This window comes from Dermacentor andersoni, chromosome 4 (genome assembly GCF_023375885.2).
Source record: "Dermacentor andersoni chromosome 4, qqDerAnde1_hic_scaffold, whole genome shotgun sequence".
Lineage (NCBI taxonomy): Eukaryota > Metazoa > Arthropoda > Arachnida > Ixodida > Ixodidae > Dermacentor > Dermacentor andersoni.
Window position 1 is genome coordinate 173,077,573 of NC_092817.1, and position 18,912 is coordinate 173,096,484.

The 18,912-nt window shown below is 44.9% G+C and overlaps 1 protein-coding gene across 3 annotated transcripts; it reads left to right on the top strand.

The window, feature by feature from the left end:
* Naa40 (N-alpha-acetyltransferase 40) lies at positions 1-13,927 on the top strand. 3 transcript variants are annotated; one of them, XM_050177953.3, is made up of 4 exons: positions 1-88; positions 5,775-5,932; positions 7,743-7,957; positions 13,015-13,927. In XM_050177953.3, the coding sequence occupies exons 2-4, from the start codon at positions 5,801-5,803 to the stop codon at positions 13,298-13,300; spliced, it is 633 nt and encodes a 210-aa protein (XP_050033910.1). In that variant the 5' UTR covers positions 1-88; positions 5,775-5,800; the 3' UTR covers positions 13,301-13,927. The 3 variants fall into 3 exon arrangements, with proteins under 3 accessions (XP_050033910.1, XP_054926698.1, XP_054926699.1); XM_055070723.2 differs by lacking the exon at positions 1-88 and adding an exon at positions 115-786; XM_055070724.2 differs by lacking the exon at positions 1-88 and adding an exon at positions 2,212-2,513.
* Positions 13,928-18,912: the final 4,985 nt, after the last annotated feature.

Here is an 18,912-nt window from a genome sequence, read left to right on the forward strand (position 1 = left end):
GCCATCACGGCATGGTCGCTTCTACGCTGGTCTGTTTCCCGCGTTTTAATGTTTTTCGCCCGCGCTACATTTACCGAACTTCACTAAAGTAAGTACGCTGCTGGTCCCGGCTTCCTTATTTTGTAGCATTGCTCTCGCGAACGACTTTCACTTGCGGCTGGGCTGCCAATAGCTTAGCGCTCTTGGGTAATGAGAGGCGCCCCGTTATTTCTACAACCCGCCAATGTTTACTCCCGGTGACTGCTCGTTTGCGTTCAAGGACGTTATTGTTTGCTTTGCTGTTAGCTGGTTGTCTGTCAACGTGAAACGTTGCCCTTTAAGAGCCGAGTGACGCGAAGTTTTATATTTTCATTCACAACGACTTTGTCGTCTGGCATTGTGTTCGCTGCCCAGAGTTTCCTTGTTTATTTCCACTGGTACTGACGTCTTTCGAAGTTGAGCAACGTAGTTATCTGACGGGTTTTATGCGCTTAAATCAAATAAACGATCGAGTGGCAGGATAAGACTCACGCTAAGTTTGCAACTGCGGAATGCATGTTTACTTGCCAGCCCCGTTAAACGGGACACATCACGGTAGAAAATGTTTTTGCCGCCTTGGTGTGTGGTCCACGTACGCTCATTGGCTTGTTTCGCCAAACGTGAAATCCGCTGTTAGCGTAAAAGTTTACGTGAGATGTAGTCCATATTTACGATAGTTCCGCAGCGCAGACCAGCGCCTCCTTTACTGACGTAAACATTACGTGGCAATGCCATTCATCGTCACTGAGCTCGTTGGACAGCATTTAGGTAAGCCGAAACAATACTAAACTTGTTTTGCTCGCTACGCTGTTGTACAAAAGTACCGATTATCGAAGAAAAAAAATTCACCGACGATTACGATACTACTTAATGCGAAATCGAGCGCATATACTGGCTGGCGCGGGCAATCACTCTCGTGCAGCCTGTTGCAAAACAAGTAACCATCAAGCACAACGATAGAGGCAAGCAGAGTCGATGATCGCCGAGATTCTGATTAGCTCGTCGGCTTTTATACATAGCTCGTCGAAGGTCTGTTCCTACATAATGTTAGGTCATCTGGGCAGCTTGTAAATTGCAAACGAACGACATACAAGTGGTCGTGACAATTAAGTTAAACTGCATGCACGTAGACATCTCGGTTCGTTGTAATTTAATGTGCACATGACTGAACACGGCACGGCAAATGGCCGAGTCAAGTACCACAGATTATTTCAGTGAAGTGGTAGTGGTAGTGTTTACTGAGGAAGCAAAACCTTATTTCACATAAACAAACGGAACATGTGTGCTACAGTGCAAAAAACAGGGTGCCCTTAGACTACTGCAAGTTATGAAAAGGTCAGTTGATGGCGCAAGCATAAACTTGTTTTGCCGCTTGCCATCAGCTGCAGAAAGCAGCATTTCAGGGAGGGCTGCCATGTGTTGCCCGCTCCTGGAACAGGCAGCTGCCCTCTCCAAAATGCTGCTTTCTGCAGCTGACGGCAGGCGGCGAAACAAGTTTATGCTTCAGCTGTCGCGGTAGCAGCTCATATCCCGATAAGTGCATGCAAATTTGGACTTTTTTTTTCTTAAAAACCAGGCAATTAACTGTGCCGAATGCTATACGTAATGAATTAGACGCCAAAATGCGATCATTCTGCAAAATTTGAGCAAGAACAGTGCCGTGGTGAGTGCATATTCTTTTTCGAGCATTTGCAGCGAAGTATTCAGGACCCTGTATGTATGTGTGTGTATACAAGTTGTGTATGTGTGTGTGTGTATGTTGTGTGTGTGCGTATACAAGACAGGCCGCCATTGGAATCTGAACCTGGCAACATTTAACGTTAGAACGCTATCTAGTGAGGCGAGTCTAGCAGTGTTATTGGATGAATTAGAGGGTAGTAAATGGGATATAATAGGGCTCAGTGAGGTTAGGACAGAAGCATATACAGTGCTAAAAAGCGGGCACGTCCTGTGCTACTGGGGCTTAGCGGAGAGACGAGAACTAGGAGTTAAATTCCTGCTTAATAAGGGCACAGCTGGTAACATAATTCTACAGCACTAACCAGAGGGTGGCAGGTCTTGTTGTGAACCTTAATAAGAGGTACAAATTGAAGGTCGTACAGGCCTATGCCCCTACATCCAGTCATGATGACCAGGAAGTCGAAAGCTACTATGAAGACGTGGAATCGGCAATGGGTAAAGTCAAAACAAAATACACTATACTGATGGGCGACTTCAATGCCAGGGTGGGCAAGAAGCAGGCTGGAGACAAGTCAGTGGGGGAATATGGCATAGGCATTAGGAATAGCAGGGCAGAGCTATTAGTAGAGTTTGCAGAACAGAATAATATGCAGATAATGAATACCTTCTTCCACAAGCTGGATAGCCGAAAGTGGACGTGGAGGACTCGAATGGTGAGACTAGAAATGAAATAGACTTCATACTCTGCACTAAACCCTGGCATCATACAAGATGGGGACGTGCTCGGCAAGGTGGACTGCAGTGACCATAGGATGGTAAGAACTCGAATTAGTCTAGACTTGAGGAGGGAGCGGAAGAAACTGGTACATAAGAAGCCAATCAACGAGTTAGCGGTAAGAGGGAAACTAGAGGAATTCTGGATCAAGCTACAGAATAGGTATTCGGCTTTAACTCAGGAAGAGGACCTTAGTGTTGAAGCAATGAACGACACTCTTATGGGCATCATTAAGGAGTGTGCAATAGAAGTCGGTGGTAACTCCGTTAGACAGGATACCAGTAAGCTATCACAGGAGATGAAAGATCTGATCAAGAAACGCCAATATCTGAAAGCCTTTAACCCTGCAGCTGGAAGAGAACTGGCAGAGCTTTCTAAGGTAATCAACAAGCGTAAGACAGCTGACATAAATAACTATAATATGGATAGAACTGAACATGCTCTCAGGAATGGAGGTAGCCTAAAAGCAGTGAAGAAGAAACTAGGAATAGGCAAGAATCAGATGTATGCGTTAAGAGACAAAGCCGGCAATATCATTACTAATATGGATGAGATAGTTCAAGTGGCTGAGGAGTTCTATAGAGATCTATACAGTACCAGTGGCACCCACGACGATAATGTGAGAGAGAATAGTCTAGAGGAATTTGAAATCCCACAAGTAACGCCGGAAGAAGTAAAGAATGCCTTGGGAGCTATGCAAAGGGGGAAGGCAGCTGGGGAGGATCAGGTAACAGCAGGTTTGTTGAAGGATGGTGGGCACATTGTTCTAGAAAAACTGACCACCCTGTGTACACAATGCCTCATGACATCGAGCGTATTGGAATCTTGGAAGAATGCTAACATAATCCTAATCCATAAGAAAGGGGACGCCAAAGACTTGAAAAATTATAGACCGATCAGCTTACTGTCCGCTGCCTATAAAGTATTTACTAAGGTAATTGCAAATAGAATCAGGAGCACCTTATATATATACTTCCGTCAACCAAAGGACCAGGTAGGATTCCGTAAAGGATATTCAGCAATACATCATATTCACACTATCAGTTTGGTGACAGAGAAGTGTGCGGAATAGAACCAACCCTTGTATGGAGCTTTCATTGATTACGAAAAAGCGTTTGATTCAGTCAAAACCTCAGCAGTCATAGAGGCATTACGGAATCGGTGTAGACGAGCAATATGTAAAAATACTGAAAGCTATCTATAGTGGCTCCACAACCACCGTAGTCCTCCATAAAGAAAGCAACAAAATCCCAATAAAGAAAGGCGTCAGGCAGGGAGATACGATCTCTCCAATGCTATTCACAGCGTGTTTACAGGAGGTATTGAGAGACCTGGAGTGGGAAGAATTGGGGATAAGAATTATTGGAGAATACCTTAGTAACTTGCGATTCGCTGATGATATTGCCTTGCTTAGTAACTCAGGGGACCAATTGCAATGCATGCTCACTGACCTGGAGAGGCAAAGCAGAAGGGTGGGTCTAAAAATTAATCTGCAGAAAACTAAAGTAATGTTTAACAGTTCGGAAGAGAACAGCGGTTTACGATAGGTAGCAAGGCACTGGAAGTGGTAAGGGGATACATCTACTTAGGGCAGGTAGTGACTGCGGATCCGGATCATGAGACTGAAATAATCAGAAGAATAAGAATGGGCGGGGGTGCGTTTGGCAGGCATTCTCAGATCATTAACAGCAGGTTGCCATTATCCCTCAAGAGAAGAGTGTATAATAGCTGTGTCTTACCAGTACTCACCTACGGGGCAGAAACCTGGAGACTTACGAAAAGGGTTCTGCTTAAAGTGAGGAAGACGCAACGAGCTATGGAAAGAAGAATGATAGGTGTAACGTTAAGGGATAAGAAAAGAGCAGATTGGGTGAGGGAACAAACGCGAGGTAATAACATCTTAGTTGAAATCAAGAAAAAGAAATGGGCATGGGCAGGACATGTAATGAAAAGGGAAGATAACCGATGGTCATTAATTAAGGGTTACGGACTGGATTCCAAGGGAAGGGAAGCGTAGCAGGGGCGACAGAAAGTTAGGTGGGCGGATGAGATTAATAAGTTTGCAGGGACGACATGGCCACAATTAGTACAAGGGCGAGGTTGTTGGAGAAGTATGGGAGAGGCCTTTGCCCTGCAGTGGGCGTAACCAGGCTGATGATGATGATGATGATCAGTGTCAGTCAATCTTGAAAGCGCATTTGTAACCAGTGCTGAAAATAGAGTTGAAGTCAGCATCAAATTCAGTCCTGAAAGCAGCCTATGCATTGGCATGCCATTGAACCAAATACCCCATGGGCCACAGTAAAAGAAAGGCGCATAGTCTTGTGTGTTTCCTTGTTATCGTGCCTGTCTTTAATCACATGTGCTTGGCTACTACGCTATTAAGGGGTAGTGTGTCCTACTTCAGTTGCTGAGCACAAGTTAATAGGTTCAATTTCCGGCTATGACGGCTTTGTTTTGATGGGGGCAAAATGCAAAAATGCTCGTGTTGTGCTCTGGGTGCACATTTATGTAGCTCCTCATTACCACCACCACTATCACGTCTTTCGGAACTACTTCGTCGCTCTAGAATGTGATAGTATACACTACTACTACTACTACTACTACTAACCTTTATTTTCATTTCTGAACATTATTATGTAGGGCATGAACAAAATTATTAGCACTTGACGAGTTCCTACCCCTGTACAGCAGGCAGTGGATACAAAGGAATAGACTTTGTCATACTTTGTTGCACAATAATAAACTAAAATCATTAATAACATGCTAGAAACAGGCAGAAAAGAAACAACTGGAACTGTAAATATAGTCGCTTTTCAGCAGAGGTTACTGGTTACAGTAAAGACAAATTACAATAAGTACAATGTAATACAAAGCAAATTAGAGTGACGATATGGATGCTTGATGGAGCATTATAAAACTGAAATGAAAACAATGGGATATTAATGACAAAATGTTCATAAAAATAAGTCTAAACCCCTGTCCATCACGCACATCACCTTGTGTGGTTGAGAAAAAAGAAAGTAAACTTGTAATTGTGACCATATGGCGAGTGTTGTCGACCAGCGTATATCTAGAATTCGATCTAATTTTGGACACTAATCTGCAGGCCCTTCCTTTTTTTGTCATCGGTCTTGGCAATATTGAGCTATTGATTGTGTGGTTGAGTATAATACTGTAATATTGTGTGGGGATGTTGATGGCAACGGCAAAGCATACTGTTAGCCCTTAAAAATGATGCAGATAATTGAACACGTCTTTGTGTCTAAAGAAGCAATCGTCACATATTACTACCATGCAGGACCCAGCACTGAGGTGGGAGTCGCCATGGTTCGCAGCCGCAAATCCACCAAGCAGGTCAACATAGGGCCGCTCCTTGTGCGAACGGCCAACGAGTCACCTGACCCGCTGCAAGCAGCAATTGCCGAGCCAGCCGTGTACACCAGGGATGACCTCAGGGTCCGTGCCTTGCTCTGTGTTTAGTGTTCCCTTCTTGAGCTGATCTGTGTAACATGAACTGCTGTTGCTAAACGGAAGGTAATGACTTTAGGGAAAATCCAGTTCCCATTGACAAAATACGCTTTAAAGTCTATTTTGATTTTGTTGACTGAAAACATTTGTTTTCTAGTGAAGAAAATTAGGGTTAAACACTTGGTACATTTGTATTTTGGACCCAATTGCAGTGCTAAGATGTCAGTGTGACAGTACATATATTAATCTATTTTCTTTTATTTGGGCTGTGTTGCCCAAGCTGAATTGGCAGTGCCAGCACTAAATTTTTTATTTACAAAAGAACCAGGAGCCTGTTTTCCTTTGTAAAGCTGTGGAGAAAGCAGTCCATAAAAAGCGGGGGCAGGGTCTCAAGCAGGCGAGAATTGATTTTCTTTTTACACTGCCAGTATCAGTGGCCTATTTTACATACACTGCAGCAAGAAGGCCTCTTCCAGCAATCTCCATTTACCCATTTACCCATCATTTACCTCCATTTACCCATCAGCATTACACTGCCTTGTTCCTGCCGTCTATGACTGCGCTTCCCTTCCCTTGGCACCCATTCTGTAACTCTAATGGCGCACTAGTTATCTGTCCTATGCATTAATTACATGGCCATCCGAGCTCCATTCTTTTCTCTTAATGTCAGCTAAAATATTGGCTATCCTCTTTTGCTCGCTTATCCACAGCACTCTTTTCCTGTCTCTTAACATTTTTTGTTCCATTGCTCTTTGTGCGGTCCTTAACTTGTTCTTGAGCTTGTTTGTTAACTTCCAAGTTTCTGCCCCATATGTTAGTGCCAGTGGAATGGGATGATCGTACACTTTATTTTCACGGATAGTCGTAAGCTGTCAGTTGGCGATGCCTCCCGTATGCGTTCTAACCCATTTTTATTCCTCTATAACTTTCCTTCTCATGACCAGGTAGCAAGCATAATAGTTCCAGAACCTATTTGTGATTGCAGTGCCAAGCATTTTGATATTTTCCGTTTTATTGCAGCAGATACAGACACTCCAGGTGAATGTCCACCGTCACCGTGAGGCTCTACATAAAATCCAAGTGCGATAAGATCATGGCAGCATGTCGTGTGCTGTAGGTGCGAGGCAAAGCATGTGAGGGTGAGGGGTGAGCCGAGACGGATGGTGGCTTGATGAGATGGTGCCCTCTCGCAGGGGCAAGGGGGGGGGGGGCAGGTTAGCATGCATCTCCTGTTCGACTTTGGTCGCGGCTGCACGTGGCATCGCGGAGCGCGGCGGCTCATGCCCTACCTTGGAGGTAATCCGGGGTCGGTGCGAAGGCTAGGTGACCTGAGAAGCCTGATGGCTTTGTGTGCGCAGCATTTTCGCACACCTAGTTTGCATTGAAGCGAGAGGCAGCACAGAGGGCAATTCGCTTGCTGCGGCTGCCATTCTGCATCACGCCAGTGTTCTGACAGCGAATGTTTGCGGTCATCGAGCGAGATGTGTTCGTGTTTGCCTGGGCGCACGTGCCACCGTGCTTGTTAATTTTGTTAGTAAGTGAACGCTTACAGCAGCTTGTGCGACCAATAAAACTACTGACTTTACTTCTTGTGCCTGTCTAATATGATTTGCTATCGCAATCGATGCTTTGCCTTTGGCGAAACTGCAACTCTTTTTGCAAGAACTGCTACTTTCACTTCTCAACGCTTAACATTCCTTAAAAAGATAGTTTGCGATGCCTCACTCCTACACATCTCTTTCAGTAAACGAATATTTCTCTGCTCCTTTGAGGCACATCTAAATAAATTGGACTGCAGGTACGAGTGAGCTGCGTCCGTGCCACAGCAGCCCCCAATGACCTTCGTGAGTGGGCCTTTGACCTGGTGTCGCGCAACATGCGTGACCTCTACGAGGCCAGCCAGTGGGGCTGGAGTGAGAACGCCAAGCGCAAGGAGCTGGGCCACCGAGACGCCTGGTACCTGGTGGCACGCCTAGAGGAGGACGACTCGCCGGTCGGGTTCATCCACTTCCGGTGAGCTCTGGTGCTGCGTAGTGACTGCAGGAACTTTTTTCCCGGAACATCGCATTTTCGGTATGTGCTGATTGTCCATTGATAGAAGTGGATCTCATAAAAGGAATGACATGCCTCGCCAAGCTCCTGTTGGCGTTAAACGAGTACTGACACATATTTTTGAAGCTGTAGAAAACTCTAGTGCGCACTTCACACCTGTAGAAGAATCACACTTAGCAAGTAAGAAGGTTGGAAAAGACTTGTCAGACATCTTTATTTGATACTAAAGTTGATCTCTGAATGCTGGACCTGCCATTATTGCTGCATGATGACATGGAGTGATATTTGCCAACATTGTGTAGCAATAAGGCTAAGTATGATGACATTATTTAAAGAAATATAATAAACAAGAGTGCTGTGTCTGTTTCTTCTCGCTGTACTTGTGCCAGCAGCTGTGATTGTGAGAACAGAGCGAGCGAGTGTACCATGACGTGATGACGCAGCTACCTTCTGGGTACCAGAACTAAACTGATTGTAGAAGCAAATCTTATAGTAAATCATGTAAGGTATTCTGGCATTTGCCAGTACTTCCTTTTTAGGATTTGTGGGGCTTTGACTTTAATTTAAAAAAATGAGAAGCAGGAAAAGTAGCTACACTGACAGGATGTGGCATCGTACTGAATGTTTGCATATGGATATGAAAGTACAGTAAAAGCTTGTTAATCGACCTTCGTTAATTCGGCAAATCGGATAATTCAGTCATCCTTGGGTCACGGCAGGCATATGCATCATTGAATTTCCTCAAATTCTCGTTAATTTGGACGTATTTGGCCGCAAACCGGTTACTTCGGACAACCCTCAGAGCGAGGTGACCTTGGAGCATTGCAAATGTGTGACCCAAGAGAGCAGGAGTGGTGCTAGCATCCAACCGAAACGAAGCGGCAGAGTCCGCATTGTCATAGTCACCAGCTCAAACCGTATGGGAGCACCAGGAACAAATGCTTCGTGCCCGTTAGTGCCTTCAATAGCCTTTATTCTTGCATTTATCACCGTGCACGACACCACATTGACTGTGTGCCTTCAGTTGTGGCGATCCACGATTTCGTCGGCAGCGACCACGTTATCTGCAGCAGTTATGGCAAACAGTAGCTTTATTGCGACTTGGTGTGTGTGTGCCTTCATAACTGCGTGGTCGTTATCCACAATTGCATCAATAACAATGGCAGTTTCGTCCACAGTGGCTGCCGCAAAGAGTATCTCCGTTTTGACTCAGGGCAATGCGCGCACAATATCAAACACTGCGGAAGCTTTCAAGGATGATGAGCAGTTCTACCAGGGCCCGCACGCCGGTGTCAAACTTGCTGGCTATGTTGTGATGCTGTTGCTGAGCAGCTCACTGGCAAAAAAATATTTGAGATGTATGCGCGATAGCGAAAGGTATGCCTTGGATGAAGACACAGGTCTTTCTTTCACTGCAGCTGTACTGCAAAGGAAGTCGCGAGACTTTTGTACCTGCGTGCGCTGAGCCGACGCGACGACAATCTCATTGCGTGGTAAAAATGCCTGGTAAAAATAGAAACTGAATTCGCTGATTCATTCAGCAAATATAAGTGTGTTGATGTAATAAGCATTTGCTTCTTGTTCTCTTGGTACCCTCGATAATTTGGCATTCAGTTAATTTGGATATTCTTTTGGGTTCCGTCAAGCCCGAACAAGGTCTTACTGCATTACTCGAGAGTGATCAACCGGGAAAATGGCTTCGGGGTCTGCTGTTTGAAAATGGTGCCCAAGCAGAGACTCCTTTTTCAGCGATTGTGCCCGTAACGTTTGCAGCCACAGAAAAGTCGGTATTTCTAGTTTTTACAGTATAGGTGATCAACTTATGAGGTCACTTATATTGGTCTTGCAGAGAAGAGTAGAGGTACAGGTAAGCGTGACAAGTAAAGGAAAGAAAAGCCAAAGAAAAGACCATAGAAACCTGTGTACTTTGAACGTTACGTACCTATAGTGTTGGAGATTGTATGGCCGGCAGAGTTTCGGAGGCACGGCGCAGTGAAATCGTAAAGGAAGCTGCTGCACAGGATGGCTGAAGGGTAAACTGCGTGACATCTCGCGATGTGGTGCTTGTGGTCCCTGACTGAACTATGTTCATGTGTTTCTTTGGGCGAGTGAAACCACCTGTTTAGTTAGTAAGCAAATGTTCATTGTAGTTCGTTCTGCCCATAAAGCTACGACCCTTGCTTTGTGTAATACATGTTCTAGCAGTCTGCTGTTCCTGTCAATGCTTTGCCTTTCAGGCGTAACTTCAAATCTTTTTATCCAGCCATTAGTTAGCTTCCACTAGTTCAAAGTTCTTTTGCTCAGATAAAGAAAAAAGAAAGTTGTATGATAGCCCATCACTTGCTGTGGCCGATGCGCTTAGGCAGCGCACACTCCTGGTAAAAAGTTGAACTTGGCCAAGTCTTACTAAGGGCTAGGGATGGATGAGGACAAGAATCCGAAGTAGAGCGAGGGAAACCAAGAAACGAAGGCATCCACCTCTGTTACTGGTACCTTGTGTGACACGGTTGAACATTTTTTCATTTGCAAGTTGCCTTATGTGTCTGCTATTTGTGTTGAAATTCGGAGTTAGAGGCAACCCATGTATGAAGAAAGCTCTACAAGTTACCTGCAGTGGTGACTCAGTGGCAATAGTATTCAGCTACAGGGTATGATGTTGGGGATTCCATTTATAGCTGCATTCCAGTGGGGGCAGAATCTAAAAGAACCTTCGAGTACTTAGGTTTAAGTGCATGTTAATAGACAGTTTTAGTTCAGCGTACACAACGTATAGCGTACACTATACGCTATAGTGTAGCGTACGCTAAGCAGCGCACGTTTTTTACAGTTTTAGTTGGCCGGCAAGATCTTCGGATCTCAGACGCCATATGCCGTCATTGCGGCTATTTCCCAACTGTAGCGACAGGTGGCACTGACATTTCGAACGTTTCTTTCGTTAGGCTTCGACTTGTTCGAAACGAGAAGCGATCTCGAAAACACCACAAGGTTATCTATAATACTCTGTCGTCAAAGCGGCCTGAGACTAAGTGAAAGCCGTTTACACAATCATTTGCTACCAACGAATTGCATTTTACAAAAGCAACGCCAAATTAAATTCGAAGTGGGCTGCCGGGACCACCGCCATGTTTCACGCAAATTCCGCAAACCACGTACAGACGCTAACGCTAAATCTGAGAAATAGCGTGCGTACGCTATACGCTATGGGTCGTTTAGCGTTCTGCGCATGCGCAGTGATGACCCGCTATTTTTTAGCGTACGCAATGGTATAGCGTAGGCTATACTGAAACTGTCTAATGAACCCCAGTGGTTCGAAATGAATAGAGAGCCCCCCCCCCCCATTGCGGCACCTCTTACACAGTGTGTCGCTTTTGGACATTAAAGCTCAGCATTTGATTTGATCTAACTTGCACACAGGATTCATAAACCTCCTTGAAAATCCTTGAATTCACAAAAAAAGAGATTTAAGGGTTATGGAAAATAAATGTGCTCCTTGGTTTCTTTGAAAAGTTGCGTTAGGGGTGACTTCTAAACATTCAAAGTAACAAACTCTGCATCGGCAACACTGTCTGTTGGGAAAAGATCCTGTACATTCTTTTTTGATAGTTCTGCGAAGCAGTTGCAGTCTGCCATGTCCCCGGCCACTGGCGACAGTCTTGTTTAAATCGCCATTGCCACCGTGGTGCTAGACGAAGCCATGTCAAGTGACCAAGCTGTACTGTCATATTTGTTGTATCGCTATTTGGTGTACATTGCAGCCGTCATGGCTCTGTTTTTCGACGCCTGTGCTCTAGAAATGCCTGGATGAAAGTAATACCCGTGCCACATGGGCAAGGTTAATGCCATTAAAAATGTAAGGCCTTAAGTATCTTAATGCCATTATATTTCGGTTGCTGCTATGCATACGCGCATGCTTAATGACATCAAATAAACGTCGCGATTGTGATAGCCACAGTGAAACAGTTAAGGTTGCTTGCCAATCATAATACAGTTTTAAAAAATTATTTAGGGAGCATACATTTAAGAAATGGCGTGAAACACATTATTAGGCGTATTTTATGTAGTTTACTTCAGGAATGTCATTTTTACACCCAGCCACAAACTGTTTGAAGCCGAAGCTTTCCACGCATTCAATGGCGAAGTGAGTTGTGATGGTTGTGAGAACGCACTAGGCCGTGAGAAAAGAGCTCTTTTTAAAAGAAAGCGATGAATACATTAATTGTTTTTGACTACAAATTCGTCTGTAGTCTCCACAAATACAATGCGGAGACATTGGGAACGAGAGCATGCATTTGATGGCCAAGTGAGTTTTGAGTGTGCATTACTCTGCGAATGGCATTTAGCTTTAATGTCACTAAGCATGTCCGTGTGGCACTTCGCAAATGGCACTAAAATTTAAGGCATTTGCAAGTTAATGCCATTTTCTCTGCCCGTGTGGCACAGCTATAAGTTTCAGCCATTTAGCTTGAATGTGACGAGTATCTTTGGTTGAAGCCAGACACTACTAACCCTCGGTCGAGTGAAGTTTGTGATGTGCCACAAAGACATCGGCACTATGGGAAAGTCGACTTCAAAGAGCCACCTGAAGAGCAATTCAAGTGGCTGCTTAGCTCTAAAGAAATGCAGGTCAGAAGTAGGAGATCTGAATATTGTTCAGCTTATGTGTACGACTGAAGTTTGATTCAACCTCCTTGAATCTTGGCCTTCAGCAACCTGGAAATCCTTTCGCTAGAATAGCAGCTTGGGCTTGTTGGTTTTCCATCCTGCTAGTAACAGCGCAAAATGTAGACAAGGGACGAGACAAGAAGACACCACAAGCGCTGAAGTCAGCGCTTGTGGTGTCTTCTTGTCTCGTCCCTTGTCTACATTTTGCGCTGTTACTAGCAGGCTGGAAATCCTTGAATTGTTCTTGAATTTTGTGTTGGACGTTCTGTACAGTCCCTGTACAGGTCGCACCTCAAACTGGCTGTTTTGCCATTTCTGCCTTTGCAACTGTGGCCATCTCATTTTGTGCATTGCAGTTTTGACATGGATGGCGGCATGTCGGTGCTCTACTGCTACGAACTGCAACTGGAGTCGCAGGTGCAGCGGCGGGGCCTGGGCTCACACCTGATGCGCCAGCTGGACCATCTGGCGGCCCACTTCCGCATGTGCAAGACCGTACTCACCGTCTTCAAAAACAACACGGGGGCGCTGGCCTTCTACCAGAAAGCCCTCGGCTATCGCACCGACGAGACCAATCCGTCGGGCGACGCAGCCGACTACGTCATCCTCAGTCGCCGCACTGGGGTTCCCGCCAAGCGCTGACAGATGTCGCACGTCCATCACGATCATCCTTGTGCGCCTATCGGTTTTTACGGTGCAGGCTTCGGCTGGAGAGCACTTGGTTAGGACTGCTAGCCCTGTGCTAGAAAATGCTCGGTTGTTATGTGGACAAGATCCTGCCTGTTGGACAGCCCGATCACCTGTCGCCCTAAATCATCACAACATTCCTGCCATTGTTCAATGCAATTACATGACGCCTTCATCATCTTGCACCTTTTACATGGAGCTCAAGCACGGAAAAAGTGGCGGAGTGACCGTCTGGCTCATTGAGACTTTCTCATCATTTGTTGTGTTTCTCAGTGATTGTGCATAAGTGCAACAAGCTGGCTGTACCAATGCTCTGAAAGACGCAGCTTCCAGTTATGGATTTGAAGCAGGCTGTGACCCAAGCTGTCTGTGTATGACTCCTATGCTCATTGAGCTCACTGTAACTTCTCACTTCTGCATGTGCACATCACCGTTCAAAGAAAAGTGTGTGACATTGTGCATGTTTCATGAGGAAGCACTTGGCTACAGCTGCAGTGGGTGTGGCCTGCTGGCTAATGGATTTTATTGTGTCATTAGCGGAAACTTCTGACTTTCACTATTCATTACAGCCAGCTTTCCTTGCGTGCGGCTCTCAAGTGTTGATCTTTGAAGCCTGCGGGTTGCCCGTGAAGGCAATCCTAAAGATTCCAAATCCCTTGCCTTTTATATAGGCCACTGCAACAGTGTGTACAGGTAATGTCCATTTTGCATTGTACCTGTCCTGTCTGCACATCCAGAGACGACTTTTCAGAAGATTCCTACAGACAGGGCAATAGTGGTAATGAGGTCAGAATTTTGCAGATTCAAGGGAGTCCATATATTGTTTGAAAAATATTGATGAAAAGTAGTTTGATGTCCCAGAGCAATGCAGGGGGCTACGAAAGACGCTCTTGTGAAGGGCTCCAGGGTAATAAGGGCTGTGTGAAACACTAGAAATACATTTCTGCACACTACTGGGCCGCCCTACACAAGGTGGCCAACCTCCTGCTTCTTGGCACCATTGAGCTGACGGCAGGCTTTGCAAACAACGAGAATGTAGTAGTAAAGAAGAGATGGTGGTGAGGATAGCGACACCAACTTACGTGGTCCTGAATTATTTCCAGTCCTAGGGCTGTCTAACATCATGTGGGGCTCTAAAGAGAGATTTGATTTCAGCTGTATTTGGAGGTAACCCTTTTACAGTACCAGAGCAGTTACTCTCACCATATGAGAAGATGCTTGGTAAGCCAGAAAAGGTGCAAGAAAGGAAAGACTGGTGATGCCTTGCAGAAACTCACCATGACATCATGCATTTTGACATTATCTGCTAGGATGTAGCTAATTGTTTGTTGGCAAAAATACACTGCATTCTGCCCTACAGTAGCGGGGGATTAAATGTGGCAAGTTTCAGAAACTTTTACTAGGCCAACGCGGCCCAAATACGAAGAAACGCTTTGCGAACCGTGGCAGCATGCTGGCATGACGGCGCTGGGATTTTGGCACGAAAGTCGGACAGTAGAACTTTGGCCTTAATTTTCTTTTCTAATAACCAACCTGTTACAGCAAAATTAACGAAAATGCAGTTTTAAAAGAATGCATCATTGTTTGTTTAAACTGATTTAGGGTTTCTCTTTAGGTGTAATCAAAGCAGGGTGCACACGAGTGCCTTTGCATTCCACCCACAACGTGGCCATTGTGGCTAGGAATTAAAACCACGAGTTTATGGTCAGCAGCAAAAGCCATACTCGCCAAGCCATTGTCGCAGGTCAAAGAGATAGTAGGTGGTTGGGTGCACAATAGGTACATAATATGCGAATATACGAATAGGACAGAATAAGCTCTAGCTGCTCGCGCAGTTTTGATGTGCGCTGCCTCAAAGGTCTGCAAGCATTCTAATGGACAGTCAACAGGGTCGTGAAGCCTTAACGCGAATCAATGATTCTTCTCCTGATGCTTGGCCCTTTTCAAGTACTAATTCAGCTTTGCAATGTAGTGCTGGCCGTGTGAATTAATTGGTGACATTTAATGGAACAGTGATGCAAAGTGCTGTGGATGGCTATTTTGTGCATGCTACTACACTTGCAGATGACTTTTCCTTGTTATGAATGCAAAGATATGGGGCCATAGCCATGCTCGTAGTAATGCACTAATCATTTCAAGTGAGCTTTGCAGTAGTTTTGGTTCCTTTGAGGTTGCTACAGTTGACCGTGACTCCCGCACTTGACCCTTTAAAGATAGAAGACTAGCTGAACTCGTTAAGCACGTACCTGAAACAGCTTGTCCAGTGTTTTTTTGTGTCATTTTTCCAAGCAGGCCTGAAGATGATTTGAGCTCGTGTTGCTTTGCAATTCTTCCAAATAGCGCATGTTTATTTTGGGCTTGTTGTAAATAACATCAGATTGCACAAGGAGCTCAAGATGCCTTAGTGTTGCATTTCACTGCTTCATAGAGTTTATTTTGGTCTGGATGAGGGACACCTGCATCTCGGCATCAGCCAACACTTTGTTTTTTGAGCTCAAGCACTTCAAAACGATGGCAGCACGCTTCCTTTCCCGTTCATTCCTCAATGCGTAGGTCCTTTCTGTTTTCGTCTTCCGCCGCTCGTTTGCCCCATGGACCTTTTGAAGCATCTTTTTGGTCAGTTGTACAGTGAACGTCAGATTTTTCGAACTCCCTTTAGACGAAGAAGACATCTGAAAAATCGGCCAGTTCGAAAAGAATGTATGTCTTTACTGCCCTTAAGGACTCAAACCACCACAGGCATGTCCGAAAACGCTCTGAAGGCCTGTCGGTACATGTATTAGCCACATCGGTACTTATGCTGTGACAGGAGATACCGGGTGCACGCGTGTATAATTAAGGAATACATACCGTGTTCCGTGGCAACAGCCCCTGCACACGCTTGTTATGCTTCACCGCAATAGTTTTGCGTATGCTTCACGAAGTAACATTTCTGTACAGAGGCCAAGCTGCAACAGGAGATACCGGGTGCACGCGTGTATTATTAAGGACTACATACTGTCTCCCGTGACAACAGCCCCTTCACATGCTTGTTATGCTTCACCACAATACTTTTGCCTATGCTTCACAAAGTAACATTTCTGTACAGAGGCCAAGCTGACTTTCGGAAACCGGCATTATGCAACGCACCGTCTTTCCGAGTTTCGAAGCCAATCGCGAGGACCACAAATGCGGAGTCGGTGCCATTGCTGACAGCGGCGAATTCTTTCAATAAAAGACACGGCACCCAACAGCAAGAAGCTTCATAGCGAACGTCGGAGCAGTTAAGCCTAGCGTTGCCGCAGTAGTGGCTACGGCTGCCAGCGAATCTGCGTGCGCTGTCATGGCAAAACCTCCGTAAAATAGGACGGCGAAGAGTTCTTGCGTCCGAAATTTCAGGCGTTCTGATACATTGACTCTATGGGGTACGTGGTGGTGCCGCGAAGCTGTCAAAATTATTGGGAATCCGTAAAGTCGGTCATTTTTGACTGTACACTGGCAACTCCTCCAGCCGAGGACAGGACGTCAAATATGATTCATTACAATTACTGTCTGTTATTCGAGCCAGCGTTACCGCGGCTTTCGACCCTTTAAATAAAATTACAGCTAATTTTCCCTGATAGAGGCACAAATTCCGAGTTTTTCCAGACTGCTCAAAATCCCTGAGAATTCCCGGTTGGCAGACACCCTGCATGACTCTATAGTCCTCATGGTGGAGCTGCACACCTTGAAACATGCCTTTTCCAGGCATTTCACCATCTTTCCACACACATCACTCACACAGCCAAACAGAAAAAACCGGACTCATTGCAGAAATCACTGACGGAGAAAATGAGACGATGCCAGAATCGGTGTATGGAAACAGTGTCCACATTACTCGGTGATGGCTACGGCATGGCCAGCATGTGGCCAGGCCAGAAGTAGCCAGCCGTCTACCAAAAATTGGTTAAATTGATTCATATTGGTACCCAGATGTCAAATAAACACTCAAGGAAAAAAAAATAACGAATGAAATCACAGCTTCTCATGAAGAGAAATAGCCATTCTAGATTTGGTTTTGAAAACAAGAATTTTCAAGCACCAGTAAAAAAAATCCAGGACTTTCAAGGGCCTTGAAAACAAACTTTTTGAATTTGAGATGGCAGCAGCTCATGTTGCACCCTGTTAAAGGGTTAACCTCGTATTCTACAATGTTCCGTGACTCGAAAATGTGGATTGCAGTGCCAAACCTCGACAGGAGTGGTCACTGCGCTTCTATGATGACTATTCTTGAGAAGCGTAGCATTTTCTTCAGCCAAGTGGGTAACTGTGCTCAACTTGAAGGAAGAGTGTCGAGCGGGCTCAATTGTAATATTGGAAACTTGTCGCACGTACAAATGAAGTGAAAAGCATGGCGAGTTATGTGCTAATGGAATGCTTGACGTTGCAAAGCTATGTAATATGCAGCCGGTCACTAAATGTGATGTAGCATGGAAGGTTTAGTATGAGTTACTGTTTTCTCTAACTCGTTCAATGTTTGCAGTTAGTGCTGATTATCTGTACAAGGTTATGCAGTGCTCATGTCGCAGCATGTATTGTGCCTATGTTTACTGGCTTTTTTTTCCCTTTCTGTAAACATGTTTGCCAAAGTATTCCATGTAAAAATGCATTGCAGCATTCTTAAGAGCTTGTTTCGAGTGTCACGTGACACATTTATGATCCCCCTTGTTTGGGAATCTGAGCACAAAGTACTTGTCAAAATTCTATGGCACTGGCTCTGAAACAACCACGAGTGCCAGTGTGATGGAAATTGTGTTCTCCGAAAATTGCGAGACAATTGAAGAGCTACTGTTCTAGACCACCGACATGGTTGTTTTAGACGTAATCTGTCGGCACAAGAATTGTACCTCTCATTGACTCCTCATCTTCCATTTTGTCACCATTTTCTGCAAGTGTCAGCCTTGCCATAAACAGTCTTTAACAAGGAAAGCAGAGTGCTTCCATTATTCATTGCCAGCCAAAATACATCCTGTACAAAAATAGTGCGCTATTACCAGTGAGCAACAGCTGCATTTGTGTGTAAATGGACATTTGGTATGACTATGTTCACTAACATTGTCGTCGTGATCCTATTTCGAGAATCTCTCAAAACCAGGTATTATGGGTGAGCAACAGCTGCACTTATGTGAATGAAGGACTTTTGGTGAAACATGCATGTGTTTGACTATGTTCACTAACATTGTCGTCGTGATCCCTCTTGCGAGAATCTTTTGCAAAATGAGGTATCACGGAAGAGAAATTGCCATCTGACTAACAAAATGCTACAAGTGGTTTCTCATGTCAGTATCCTTAGGCAGCATTTCCCCAACTTTACATGTTGGGAAAAAAAAAAAATCTCATTCCAGGAATCAAGCCTGGTGCCAGGGCAATTGCTCTACAATCTGAGCAAATTAAATGGCAGTGCAAGGCTGAATCGAGGTAAAACCTTGACACACTGAAAGTGTGGATGAGTGCATTATGTAAATAAGCTTTGCAGAAATTGTCTGCCTGGCTGCATTGCAATATGAGTAGTGTATAGCACTGCATCACTGGCAAAGTTGCAGAGCAGT

What these genes read in the sequence shown, in the direction of transcription:
- Naa40 (XM_055070723.2), top strand. Translation starts at nt 747, where the DNA reads ATGCCATTCATCGTCACTGAGCTCGTTGGACAGCATTTAG. An exon ending in ACACCAGGGATGACCTCAGG is followed by an intron (nt 5,933 to 7,742) that starts GTCCGTGCCTTG and finishes ATTGGACTGCAG; the next exon opens with GTACGAGTGAGCTGCGTCCG. An exon ending in GTCGGGTTCATCCACTTCCG is followed by an intron (nt 7,958 to 13,014) that starts GTGAGCTCTGGT and finishes TGTGCATTGCAG; the next exon opens with TTTTGACATGGATGGCGGCA.